The 14,577-nt window shown below is 41.6% G+C and overlaps 1 protein-coding gene across 2 annotated transcripts; it reads left to right on the top strand.

The window, feature by feature from the left end:
* Window positions 1-535: 535 nt before the first annotated feature.
* On the top strand, window positions 536-7,792 carry gfi1ab (growth factor independent 1A transcription repressor b). Of its 2 annotated transcripts, none has more exons than XM_019261961.2 (7): window positions 536-1,228; window positions 3,657-3,775; window positions 4,339-4,524; window positions 5,186-5,562; window positions 5,868-6,005; window positions 6,109-6,274; window positions 6,449-7,792. In XM_019261961.2, the coding sequence occupies exons 2-7, from the start codon at window positions 3,664-3,666 to the stop codon at window positions 6,625-6,627; spliced, it is 1,158 nt and encodes a 385-aa protein (XP_019117506.1). In that variant the 5' UTR covers window positions 536-1,228; window positions 3,657-3,663; the 3' UTR covers window positions 6,628-7,792. The 2 variants fall into 2 exon arrangements, with proteins under 2 accessions (XP_019117506.1, XP_027146104.1); XM_027290303.1 differs by having other exon boundaries at window positions 536-1,862; window positions 1,976-3,775; window positions 6,449-7,791.
* The last annotated feature ends 6,785 nt before the right edge of the window (window positions 7,793-14,577 follow it).

Here is a 14,577-nt window from a genome sequence, read left to right as displayed (position 1 = left end):
AAGTTTAATACAGTAACACAACCACAGATCCTGTTTTTGACACGAGAGAGGAGAAATGTGTCGGGACAAAAACAATAAGTCATCATTCAGCTTATTAATAAGATGAATTAGTGCAGACGAGGAGTCTGGTGGTTTTTTTTAAACTGCTCTTGGTGTTTGAACGCAGCCTGACTTCACTTTCAGGATGAGCCCCAGCAGTTAAGCCCAGTTCAGCACATGCGCTGATGACATGAGTAATGACATGAGTAATGTGTTTCGTTTATTTTGTTTTGCATGGATACCGAGATAACACCACATAATACACTTTACCCACGTGATGTGGAGGGAAACCAGGAGCTGTCAGTGTTAACCAAAGTAAGCGTATGTATGTATGTACACACACACACACACACACACACACACACACACACACATATACATATGTGTGTGTATGTGTGTGTATGTATATGTGTATATGTTCACATTAGATATTTACCACATTACATCACGACAGGTCTGTTTATATATATATATATATATTATATTAAGAATGTGTGTGTTTTGTGTGTCTGTGTAGCGTAGTGCTTATCTGCGGGGCCAGTTCCTCTCGATTTTCCATGCAAGGACCTGGATGTGTAACTAATTTCTCTAAATGTCTGTATTGAACACTAACTCCTGTATTCAAGTGAAAGGTGAACGCAGAAGTCTTGGCACTCATGTCCAGTAACCAGAAAAGATTGTGATGATGATGATGATGATGATGTCGTCCCCTATGATGATGATCATAGGGGACGACGTGTTGTTGTGGTGGAAGATGTGTTGTTTGGTGGGAGAGGAACACGTTTATGGCACTTTTTTGTTGTTGTTTTGTTTTTGAGTCTGCAGCGCAGTAAGGACACACATGGCAACACTATGGAGCAGTCAGCACACTCTGGAGACTAAATGAGACTGAGTGTGTTGTGTGTATGTCTGCGTGCGTGTGTGTGTGATGAGTTCACAATAAAAACGTTTGATAAAAAGTGCTGGACTGATGTCTCGTGAATGCAGGCAGTGTTCAGATGACTGTGAGCACATGTGGGATGTTTTGTCTCAGCGCTGCCTTCCTCTGTGAAGATGTGACTTCGATTGGCTGCTTTCAGGAAGTGATTTCTCGCGGTTTTCAGAGCTGAGCCTCAACTTACTAATCATTTCATGCAGAAAACCACATTTTAAAAGCGCATTTCTCTCCGGGCACCGAAAGATTAACCAGGTTTGTATCCTCACCGAACGCTGTGGAGATGGTTTTATTGATCCGGCTGCTGCTGTTGATGATGATAATGCTGATGGTCAGAGCGCTGGGTCTTTTTTTCTGCTTCATATTGCACTGATTGATCATGCTTGCGGGATATTCTGAACGTGCATGTTCGTGGTGCACTGGAGGGCAGGTAGTTAGTCAACTGTTTGACTGCTGGGCAGCTTCACGTCTGAAACAGACACGTGCCTGACTGTGCCCACAAAAATCTGAATCCGAATCATTTCAGCCTGAGTCGGTAAGTTCGGATTTTAAATGATTGAAAATCAAATCTCCTTCAGCCCAAACAGATATGAGATGACACATTTTTAATACTACAGCTTTTTATTTTATTTAGGTTTTTCTAACCTGATATTTGCCCTGAAACGTTCAAGGCACGTTAAAAATCAGAGTTTGGCACAGTGTGGGAGGCATGAATCATTTGGTGCTTTCACGTCTAGAGGCGGTTTATAAATTTAATTTCAAAATAGAGCAGGACATGTTTGACTAGATTATGCAAAAACAATAAGGAAATCAATTTAGTCAAGCACAACCAAAAAACACACATGGACAAAACTCTTTTCAGACGAGACAAAGTTCTGCACAACAACAGGTAATAAAACATTATTATTATTATTTTATCATTATTATTATTTGATCATTATTATGCCCGTGCTGTATTTAAGTTGTGATGACAGGATGTCACAGTTGGTAACTGTTACGCAGTCCTCTCTGTCGGCCTATCGCTCCTCTCCGGGCAGCAGGGGCCTACCTTCTCCGGCTGCCTTTATCGGCTTCGGGCTTCATATCTTCAGCAGCACGGTGTCCGGATGCCCATCACGCCGTCAAACGTCTAATCGAGCCGGGGCATGTGGCGCTTTGATTTCCTGTCCTTCATGTACTGATAGGCTGCTCTGCCTTCCCCAGTGAGACCTGGAGCCATCACAGTGATCCGAGAATACATTTGATTGGTCCAAACTGACTTGAGCTGATTTGTGGATTAAATATGTCTGTGTTAAATGTTAAACTTACAAATGTCAAAGAATGATCTAAATGTTTGGGCATTGGTCAAACTAAAATATTTGTTTTTAAAAATGAGATTCGGCACAAAAGGACAAACACAGAGCAGTAACACACACTTCCAATGAAATATTAATGCTTTCACATTTATTATTTTTTTGTGGTAATCAAAGTTCCTCTTTCTCACATCACTGCTTTGAAAAATTCATTTGTTGCATCTGCTTTGGATAAAAGGCACCAGGACGCACGGCCCGCTCTTTGTTCTGTGCATGAACAGGCGCTACAATCCGTGCACAGAGAAGCAAACTGTGTGTGTGTGTGTGTGTGTGTGTGTGTGTGTGTGTGTGTGTGTGTGTGTGTGTGTGTGTGTGTGTGTGAGCTTCTTTCTTCTCTGTATAATGACCAGCGTAATGTGAAACTGTCACCGCAGGCCTGAGGACGGTGAGTGTCTGTCACATAATAACAGTCTCCTCCAGCTGACCACCAGACCGATGCCAAACTTCTGTCATGTGCGTTTAATGTGAGGATTTTATTCTGAATTATTCCTGTTTAATAAACAGCTGGATTCTAATTTTGTTCCACGTATTTTAGGAGAAAAAAACTCCTGAAGCTGCGGGGATGTACAGACTGTGTGACAGTTCAAAGTGAAGAGGATTATCTGTATTAAGGACTCTGTTGGTTCAGACTTCCCCCCCGCCTTTTTATTACCACTACATGCTACATGTTTGCTGTGACACCCTGGGGTGCGCCTCCGCGTTTCCTCCCTCCCTGTCAGATTGAGTAAGGCGCCGATAAGGCCTGTATCACTTCTCTAGATTATTGCCACAGGCTCCTCTGGAGACACGAGCTGCAGCCTGATCACAAAGACAGGAGGTGTGTGTGTGTGTGTGTGTGTGTGTGTGTCCTTCAGATTCTCGCTGATTGGTTTTATTCTTAAAATAAAGAATGTGTCCTCTGGTGTGTCTTGAAACAGAGTCATACACTGCGTCACACGTGTATTTGCATTAAGGAGAAGTGATAAGAAGTCGCCCCCTCCGCGCACTATTTAACCTGTAACAACATACGTGCTGACTAAAAACACCCCGCAGGCAGATCTGCTTTTTGCGTGCCGCGCAGTGAGCTGGAGGAGCCGCTGCAGAGACACCTGTCCGCGCCAACACCTGGCAGGCGGGACGGAGTACTGTGTGCGCATGCTCCGTGGACAGGTTGAAATCTCTTAAAGAACTTGGCCCCCGGCGTCTCTCCACCAGTGGAGATCAAATCTTTGCAGGGTTCACAGCGAGCAGCGAGCAGCGAGCGCCTCACCCCGAACACTGCTCCGTGCAGCTGGATTACTGCTGCGGCTCGTCTCCTTCTTCTGCTCTCAGATCAGTTGTTGTGCTCTCAGATCAGAGATGCCTCGCTCCTTCATGGTGAAGAGTAAGAAGGCGCACAGTTACCACCAGCCCCGGAGTTTAGAGGACGACTACAGCCGGCTGGACACTATTCTGGCGCACATATGCTCAGGTTTGTGCAAAATGCGTCACTTTCAAAAATATTATTTTCAACCTGAAATGTGACTTTTTTCTCTCTCTCTTTGGTTTAAAATGAATTTTTGATTTTACAGGAGAATTATTATGACCACAGATCAATTCTATTATGAAACATTATTGAACAAAAGTCAGTCAATTCTAATTAGATTTTTAATTTTAAATCCAATTTCTGTCTTTGTTTTTTTTTTCTATGTATATATAGATATATATCTAAATATGTGCATATGTTTGGTAACACAGTCTGACTAATGAAAATGATTTTTTTTTTTTACTTCCTAAAAATGAAAAAGCAAAAATGAAAGTGGAATTTCTGATTTTTACATCAGCACTGAGATTTGAGCAAACGAAAATCACTTCCATGAATAAACAGTGATTGATTTTATTTCATCACTCAGCTCTAATATTTTTCTAATTTAATAATAATCCTGTTTCCTCCATTGCAATGTATGATCGCAGTGATACAGCATTAAAGCAGCACCACAGTGTCCTCGCCTCCTGTTCGTTAACACGCTGACTGTCCTCCGTCTCTCCCCTCAGAGGCGGATAAGCTCCCAGAAGACACCGACCCGTCGGTGGACAGATACGGCCTCTCTCCGGACTCACACCTGGCTGACGCTGCTGATTTCTCCCCGAAGTCCCCGCTGAGCTGCGCCGACAGTCTGTGCGGCCGCTCCACGGACTATGAGGACTTCTGGAGGCCTCCGTCCCCCTCTGCCTCACCGGGTACGCACACACACACACACACACACACACACACACACACACACACCTTACGACCCTGTAAACACCTAAAACAGTGTACACATTAAAGGCCGGAGGGGAGAAAGTGTGAAACCTTATGGATGCAAACACACTTGATAAGCTGACACTCTGGAGGAATATTTGTCTGTCTGAAATCGGATTTTCATCCTTTAGCACATTTTGGAGCCATAATATTACTTCAGTTTAGATGATCACATAAGTTCTGGTCTCTGTAAGGAGTTTAGACTGGCTCTGTATGGAGAGTGTCATGAGGTAACTTGTGCATTGATTTGGTGCTGTAGAAATGAAGCTGAATGAAAGAGTTTAATGTTTTGTATTATTCCTGGTCGGTGCTGTCACAGGAAGCCTCTCAGACTCACTGATCACAGCAGCTGATCTGTTTTAAATGAAGCTGTGTTGAGCTTTTGGGGGATGTTAAGACAAACACTTTATTATCAAGTAAACCTTTTCTGTCTTATTTTGCTGCTTTCTCCCACACTATCATCCTCTGAAAGAACATTGCATGACTCCTTGTGCCCCCGTCGGGCCCCTGTGGGTTCCTGGAAACGCCCCGCTTCAACCGTGTCAGTGGTTTCATTAAAATTTCATCTGACCTCTCCTCTGCTCCCCTCTCTCTCTCCAGTTGATTCAGAGAAATCCCTGTCTCCTCTGGTGGATGAGGCCCAGCCCTTCACTGTTCCCTTCCGGCCGTACGCATGGAGTAGCTACCCAGGGCCGGGGCTGAGGCCCCTTGTGCAGCAGGGCCTCCACCCTGGCATGGAGGTGGACAGGGGCCCGGCGGGGATGACCTTCTACGGGGACAGGAACGTCCACTCGGGCCTGTACTCGGACCAGGCTTTGAGTGAGGAGCCTTACGGCGGCTACAGGAGGCACGCAACTGCTCTGCTGTTTCCTGAGGGAGGCCTGCATGGAAAGACCCACAATGTGAAGGCCCAGTCTGACCTGCTGTGCTCCAGTCTGATCCTCAATGGTGCTTACAAGTGTGTCAAGTGCAGTAAGGTGAGGATGGGATGGGTCACACAGCCTCTGAACTGCAGCCGGTGTCACCTAAAGTCAATATAAAACCGATGATCTCAATGTGACTGTCAGAAAACACACTGCTCTGTCTGACCCCTGACCTCTGACTCAAGCAGATTTAAGAGAGGGATTAAAGATATATGATATAATATATTATTAAGTATATATATATAAATAACTATATAATTAATAATTATTTATTTACTGAAGAAAAATTATTTCTACTTCAAGCAAAACTTTCTTATTTCCAGAACATCCAGAACTTATTGTTCTCTTTCTCTCCCCAGGTGTTTTCTACTCCGCACGGTCTGGAGGTCCACGTCCGCAGATCGCACAGTGGCACCCGGCCATTTGCGTGCGAAATCTGCGGCAAAACCTTCGGGCACGCAGTCAGCCTGGAGCAACACAAAGCCGTGCACTCTCAGGTAAACCCCACACGTCCTGATATTCACACCTCACTGTCACGGTGGCCGTGCTGACTTGACATCCGTAACTCACTGACTGACTCTGACTCTGCTCACGTTTCAGGAAAGAAGTTTCGACTGCAAGATATGCGGTAAGAGTTTTAAGAGGTCGTCCACGTTGTCGACGCACCTGCTCATCCACTCCGACACGCGGCCTTACCCCTGCCAGTACTGCGGGAAGAGGTTCCACCAGAAGTCAGACATGAAGAAACACACTTTCATTCACACAGGTGAGTGGAGGAGGAAAGGCAGATTGTGTTAGAACACGTTCAAGTGACATTTCTAGGAAAGCAAAGAATCTGCGTAACTTGTGCGCAAAAGTCTGAAATCTGCCCGGCAAAGAAAATATCATTTAGCTGTCGTTCAATAAAAAAACAACAACTTAAATGTGTTTTTATCTTCAGGTGAGAAGCCACACAAGTGTCAGGTGTGTGGAAAAGCGTTCAGCCAGAGCTCCAACCTCATCACCCACAGCAGGAAACACACCGGCTACAAACCGTTCGGCTGCGACCTCTGCGGCAAAGGTTTCCAGAGAAAAGTAGACCTGAGGAGGCACAAAGAGACGCAGCACGGACTCAAGTGATCTGTCCTCACTGCTCAAACCATGTCATGTCATCTGACTGCAGAGTCTCTATGATCACTCCTCAAACGAGTGAGGACAAAGACGCCACAGACTGAAGACGAATGCGCCTTTGTTTGGACATTTCTTGGATCACTTTGATCCTCTTTTGTAAAAATGTGAAGGAGCATTGGAAACATATATGTATATATATATATATAACTATATATAACTAGATATAGAGTATATAGATATATATAGTTATATATATAGTTTATTATTTATTATTTACAAAGGGAAAAAAAGACATTAAACCTCGACGGACATTTTTCTGGCAACGCTAATTATTCTCCATGAAGGTCCAGACAACCAGAGATAAGCTGTGAACTGCAGACGTGAATGATGGAGTGTGACACAGTCACTTCATCGTGTGATAGAATCAGCTTGATGGGACAATAAAAGCCCAAATGTTTGTACTCCACTCGAAAAACCGGATCGACAGTGAAACCATCAGAGGGAAAAATCTGCGCTCCTCCACAGAGCGCCCTGTTGTCGGTTTGGAAACGATGCTGGCAAAACAGCCTCGTCACTGTGTGATTTAACAAACAGCCGAGCTCTTACCTTCCACCTTTTTACGTTTTGCACATTTTATTGTCAAAATTAACTTTTTCAGAATATTTTTCTCCTCTAGGAAATGTTCTTTTCTGTTTGGTTTTTATTGAAATAATAATAATAATAATAATAATAATAATAATAATAATAATAATAATAATGTTTTTTTAAAAATGCAATAAAATGTAAAAGTGGAATGGTCTGACATTTATTTCTTCGGAGGTTTCATCAACGAAAAGTATTTTTTGACACCTTGCAGACCCCATAGCTCACAGGCCGAGAGTCAATTTATTTTGTGTTATTTAATATAGCATAATGTGTAAAGTGCTTTGTTATAATATACATATAAATATAAGAGAATAAGATCTTTGTTTTCAGCGTGTTTACACTGTTAAAAAAATCCCTGTAGATTTCACAGTGAAAAAAACAAAAAAACAAAAATATGCCATGAAGTGTGACTGTGTTTCCCTACAGTAAAACACAGTCACACTTCAAACCTGTATTGCTACAGCATTTTAAGGGAATAAATACTGTTCATTATACAGTAAAGCACTGTACAACCGCAATGTTGGAAAAGGTCATGTCGTATTTATTACAATGAAATTCTGGCAACCACAGCTTTTTAATGTAAAAACAACAACCATTTTTTAAATAAAAAAAAAATAATTTTATACAGTGAATTTAAACCAAAAACACAAAAACAAACCAAAACAAAGGCTGAGCACATCACACGTCTCACTGCTGTGATTGTAATTGCCCAGAGGCCTCCTCTGCTCCTGTTTGTTTTGACCACTGCAGCCATGTTTGAACCTGAAACAGCCTGAGCTGATTTTACCGTTAGCCAAATGTCTTTTTACCCTCATGGCTGTTATTTAAAAAAAACAACAGAAAGGACTCAGACACAGCAGCTGTGATCCTCTGCTGCTGGGATGAACCTTCACATTCTGTGACAGTGATGAGCACAAAGTGATTTCATTTGAGGAGTTCAGGTGGATAAACTGCAGATCAGATAAGCTGCTGACAATAAAGTGAATCGGGTTAAATAAAGTGATTGAATATGGACAAAAAGTATGATGATTAACAAGAAGAAGCTCCAATGAGTCATAATCAGAAGGTACCAAACTTCTGTTTGAAACAAATAAATCAACAGTTATCAGAAGAACATCTCACCTCCTACGCCTCTGACCTCACAGCTGTCCTCTTTTGATTCTTTCACTCTCATCTTCTCGAAGAGGAAAAAGAAAGAGGAAGAATCAGTTAGTCGACATTGATTGAAATCACTGACTCACAAGGATTTTCTATGCCTCACTTCCCCCCAAATAATCAACAACAACCAGGCCTGCGAAAACACTGAATATTTTAAACCCCAAGATGAAGAGACGGGAGGAAAAGGCGAGCTCATTTAAAGCTTAATGGAGCTGCTGTGCAGAGTCAACCACGCCGTTTTATTCTCTTTAAATAAAAAATCAACTTGTGCAACAACCTCACATCCCTAATCTTAACATAGCTCAGAAACACGTCGGTGAAGTGTGATTTAGAAGAGAGTTGCTCACTTGACAGGAAATGTGCAGTTTATACAGGAAATTACTGAGCTTCACACACACAAATGTTGTCATGTGAAAAGGGCACACACTCTCTGTTCAGACTGGGTGATGTTGAATCTGGTCTCAGGGGAGTTTCCTCCTGTTGGAATGAAGCTGAGTTTGCCATTAAGTGCCTGTGAGACAGGCCTCGAGCCCCCAGCCTGATACGACCCTCTGAAGCAGCTGGGCAGGTGACTCACGTCAGGTGGGACATCCAACTTCTCTCAGAACTTTTGCAGCTTGTTATTTCGAAAGCAGTTTGTTTGTGACTGATGTTTTTATCTCATAGGATGTTGCATGATTTCCTCTGAGAAGATGCTCCTCATGCACAATCTCAGAGAGAAGCTTTTCAAGCAAAGACCTTCAAATGTGCCATTAGGCTGACCAGATTTCCTCAAAGGGCAGCGGTGGATTTTTTTTTCTAAAGCATTACCACACTGCCCCGAGGCATGTATCAAATATGAATAAAGAACGTCTTGATCGATTGGAGTGGGCGAGTAATCAGAGCATTGCAGTCTTAAAGGCTCAAATCTAGGCCTGCATCTTGGTCTGTAAGAGCACACACTCATGCAAAACACAGATACACATCTGTGCACACAACACGCATCCAAACAGAGGCATGACTGCAAGAGTGTTTGCTTGCTAGAATTAAAAAGTTTCAGTGTCTGGGTTTGGTGATTTGAAATGATCCAATATTCATCACAAAACGAAACACAAATGATAGAAGAGAGATCTCAGGGATGTTTGACTTGGATTTTTTAATGTTAAAACTGGATCGTTTATTATTGTACAGCCTGTAAAAATGACTTCATCTCAAATCTACAAACACCTTTTACAAACATTTTCCTTTAATGTAAAGAAACCAAGCTCCTGAAATGGGACATAAAAATAGTACGCTTATGAAACTATCCTCCAAGATAAGATAAGATCACACACATGCAGCTGAGCATCAGCAACATCTGATGAACGGTCAGATTCACATGTACTTTACACGCAGTGATGAGAGAGCAAATGTGATTACCACCCTGAGGGTGAGCGGGCCTGTTGTGTATATTGTAATAATAATGTGGTATTGGTTCAGCAGATTTCACACAGGTTTGAGGAGTTACAAAGAGAGATAACCTGAGAGAGACACAGGATTTCTAACGGCAGGCTGTCGGAGAGAGAGCACTGATTAATATGCTCAGATGAAGGTGATGTTTTCACACACACACACACACACACACACACACACACACACACACATACGTTTCATTTAGGACTTTGTGCATCATGGAGAATTTTCCCCCTCACTTGTCCCCTCCACGGTGGTTGGGACAGACGAAGGGAGGCAGGGCTCATGATGTAGGACACAGCTCTTTTGTTGCAGAGGCTTATTCATTATTCACCTGATCTGAAAAACAGACTGAAACCAACTGCACAGCTGTCATCAAGCAACAAGGCGCGGACACAAATTATTCATGACTCGGCAAAGAAAAGGCAGCAGAATGAGAGGAAAATAATAACAAGAGACACCAGCGAGGCAGCTGACGGGCAGAACACGTGTGAGAGAGAGGCGGCCTCTTCGTTCTGACACACACACACACACACACACACACACACACATATATATATATATAGACTATAGATATAGAAGTGTGACACTGAAACGTCCTTAATGTTCTACTATTGTTTTAGATATTTTTGAAGCATTTTATTTTGTCTTCCAAAAAGATCTCAGGTGACTGGTGTCCTAGCAGCTTTGTTTAGAATGGAGGCTGAACCTTGACTCTTGTCCATTGCATGCTGGGTAAGGATTTGAACAGTTTAGAAAATATTACAGAAGTGAATCAGACTAAGTCTTGGTTCTATGTTTCCTGTTTTTACTCGCTCTTCATCTGTCATATTTTTAGCACAGATGAGTTCAGTTCATTTTTCTGCTGGTGACAGATGTAGGTATACCTCACATATATACAGTATGTCACATAACTAAGCTGGATGTAAACCTTCAGGTGAATCTCTTGAAGAGCTCTTCTGATCCTGTATTTTAGATTCTTGAACTACAAGCTGAGAGCTGTGGCATAACATTTGATCCCAGTCTAAATGTTCTTGTTTTGTATGTGTTCCAGTTTGATCACTCTCTTTTAAAGCATTGCATGGCCAGGCAACAAGCGACATCACTGAATCATACACATTTTGAATAATATTTGATCGATTTATTGTCATTTTTGATCAACAGGTTTAAAGCATGTATTGTTTTATGTGATTCTTATTTTATTTCATGATCCTGGTTGTTTGTTCTGGCTTAAAAAAAGGTTTAGAATAATTAAAACTACTAATATTATAATAATAATAATAAGAATAATAATAATAATAACAATAATAATAATAATAATAATAACAACAAGAATTATGGACTCACTATTATTACAAAGTGATTTTTACATTTTAAATGACACATGCAGGCCAGTGCATGTGTGTGTGTTGAGGATGGGTGGGGTGGGGGTGAAGAACAGTGTTGTTGTTTTCAGTTTTCAGGCCTGTATATAATGGCCTGTGCGTGTGTGTGTGGTCCCAGTTTTAGACACACAAACACACACACACACACACACACACACACACACACACACACACGAGTGACATTAGAAAATGGTGGTGGCCAAATAAGAGTGGACATATTTCTCCGGCCGCATTGAAAGCTTTCCATTAGCCGTGGCTCTGTTTTGAGGGTCTGGGGCCCTGAACAGCATGAGTCCATGGAGGGCAGCTACTGCTGCTGCTGGTGGTGGGTGGGGGTGGATTGATATATGGGGACCCACAGGTTTGATGAAAGGGGGGTTGGTTAAAGACATGTTTATCCGGTTCATTTAGCATTACATATCACTGGACAATTTGGATGTGAGCTGTCACTCAAGAACACAAAGGCCACTCAGCATCGCGGTGCCCTGCGCTCTGAGTGGATTCATCATTTTATATTCTGTAACAGTACAAAAAAAAACTGTGTTTGATCATTTCACTGCATCTGCTCCTGGACCACACTTTTGCCTTGTTGGCCTGGTTTGTTCTTTTATCTGAAGTCATGTCTAATAACTTATGAATCCTGGAGGTGACATTAAAAGGATGCACTCTGGCTAAAAGGCTTCATAACAAAAGATTCTCTTCTCTTCAGGGGAAAGAAACGCATGAAAAGCAAATCTTCAGAACATGTGACATGACAGAGAGCTTTGTAGCCTTTTAGTGTGTAGATGATATTCTTGTTCATTCGTAAAAGGTTTTTACATCGCTGACAGTTTGATGTGTGGAATGTAAAGCTGTGAGATTCATGCACAAATCCTTTCCTGTTATACACGAAGATATAGATGATGATTACATAGAGATGCTATATGTTTACAGTGCAGTAACATACTAGAAGTAACACTCTTATATTTTCTTGGTACCAATGAAAACATCCTTTACTTTTATCAAAGAGATTATAAATCATAATTTTATGTATCTTAGATTTTTTAGATTATTCTACTTGTACCAATGACTATGTTTACAAAACACATGAAAACGTTACAAACTCCTAATGTGTGGCTCATCTTGTTTGTATTTCTGATATCAGTACTAAAAGTAAGGTACAGTATTGTATCGACACTCTTATGAAAATGATATGGAGCCACCATGTGTGAAATTCTACAAAACAGCTAAAAGCACACTCCGTACAGAGCCCAACTTATTTTGCCAGTGCAAACATGTCTATGTACCTTCGTGCCTATTAAAAGTATTAATCCGTTCTCATGTTGGATTTGTAGAAATATCACTGGTGGTATGCAAGCGAGTTCAAAAATAAGTTTTACATTTCCTGTAATATTTAGTTTCATTATCAGGCTGATCTGTAGTCACAGTCATGCATGTAGCACAAAACTTGTGTGATGGTAAGATAGTTAGAGGAGTTAAAACGTGAAATATTAGGAAGAGAAGTGTCCATCAGGAGAACCTCTTTTTCACCCAAGCAGCTCTGGTTCTTAAACTGGTTCTGCTCAACAATTAAAACGCTTCTTATTATGAATACACCTGCCCCTGTCTGTAGATGAACAGGGCCAGCCTACACCGTCATGATGGTGGTACATGGATAGAAGAATACCTTCTGAGGTAGAACAAGGTGTAAAAAGTTTGAGAAACACTGTATTAGAATACTGAATCAAAGTAGATTTGTAGATATAGATCTACAGATGTGTCTTTTTTTGTCATTAATCAAGAGAGAAACAGAAACAGAAACATCATCTAAATGAATCAGTCATGACTTCATAAATACACATTTGCACAAGTCTTCGTCTTCTTCAGTAGGACCATGTAAATCATCTCTGGTGCAGTTTTAGAAGTGAGTATTGTGGCCAAACCTCCACCATGAAAACAAAAGAATTTTACATTTAAAGTCCAGTTAAATCAACCATGAAGACATCTTCTAAAAACGACACAGCAATGGTTAAATAAAAATAACAACAATGTTCATTTCCTTGAGTGGCCAAATCAGATCAAAGTCTTAAAAAGGCTGCTTGCTCATGACCCCCATGCACCACGACAGAGCTCAGGCAGCTTTGCATAAAAGAACGGGGACAATCGACATCACACTGCATCACCTTAATACTGACTTGAAAATGTATTTTGTATTGGTAATGAACTTCATATGTGTCAAGGAGCCACATGAAATCTAGCTTGATTCAGTGTTGTAACATCATCAAATATGAAATGAATGAGAGAACACTTTCTATGAAGTAAAACAAAGCATGTACATTACAAGCTGCAGGTCATGTATTCAAAATGTTAATGAAGTAGTAAGATGTGTTATGAGAGAGGAATGTTGAGCAGCTGTCAAATAAGCACAGCTGATATTATCTATGCAAACAGCATATGGTTTGTGAGCGATTATGGCAGCACAAGATGTGACTTAGTGATACAGTCATCCTCTTAACCAGGCCTGACTGCAGCTATAAATCTTTCTAAAAAATTCACAAGATCCATTTCACAAATGACCATGCCAAGCATGTGCCTGTATCCAAACAGCAAAGAGAGAGCGAGGCCGGAAAGACCTCCGGGAAGCCGGAGGAAGGAGTACAAAACGACAAAGATTTATTCTCAGCCATGATCAAATATTTATGCTGAGGCATTCAAGTAAAGTTACTTTTTGTGTTCTGATTTAATGAATGATTGGAGCAGTGGCAGTGCTGGGAGGCACAGATGTTGGGTTTGCTGAAGCCTGCACTAATGCCCATTCAGGGGTCTGTGTGGTCATGTGTCAGACTGCAGCAAGATCAAAGCGGAGTAATGCCATTGTGGGGATCACAGCATAGAGGAGTAGGATGGGAAGTACTTCCACAGCCCCAAAGGTCTACGCAGGGCCGTGGCCACGGAAGATGAAGCAAGAAACGATGTAGAATAGTTACTGTATTAATGTTCTGTCTGTGCTTTAAAGAACACTTCCTGTTTCTTTCTATAAATGAAAAGCTTGTTTAATAAAATGAGAGGTGACAGTGAATCATGGGCCCGCCTACCTTTAAAGCATCACATTGACCTAGTATCTCTAGTTCTTTTTATCACGTGCTAGTATGTTGCCAATCAATCCATTAGAGAGAAGCCACTTTACAATGGGTCTGCACATAGTGGGATGGATCCAAAACGACAGTGCCGCAGTCAAAGGAAATGGATCCCAGCAATGCAGAGACTCTCCCATTCTCCCTCTGGCATCCTCTGAAACATTAATGACCCCAAGATGAATCTGATCTGGCCTTCTTTACGCAGTCTTTTATCTTTAGTCTGA

This window comes from Larimichthys crocea, chromosome XVII (genome assembly GCF_000972845.2).
Source record: "Larimichthys crocea isolate SSNF chromosome XVII, L_crocea_2.0, whole genome shotgun sequence".
NCBI classification, from domain to species: Eukaryota; Metazoa; Chordata; class Actinopteri; family Sciaenidae; genus Larimichthys; species Larimichthys crocea.
This window is presented reverse-complemented; position numbering and strand designations above follow the sequence as displayed.

Coding starts and splice junctions, on each gene's coding strand:
- gfi1ab (XM_019261961.2), top strand. CDS start 3,664: ATGCCTCGCTCCTTCATGGTGAAGAGTAAGAAGGCGCACAGTTACCAC. Junction 5,563..5,867: donor AGTGTGTCAAGTGCAGTAAG/GTGAGGATGGGA, acceptor TTCTCTCCCCAG/GTGTTTTCTACTCCGCACGG. Junction 6,275..6,448: donor ACACACTTTCATTCACACAG/GTGAGTGGAGGA, acceptor TTTTATCTTCAG/GTGAGAAGCCACACAAGTGT.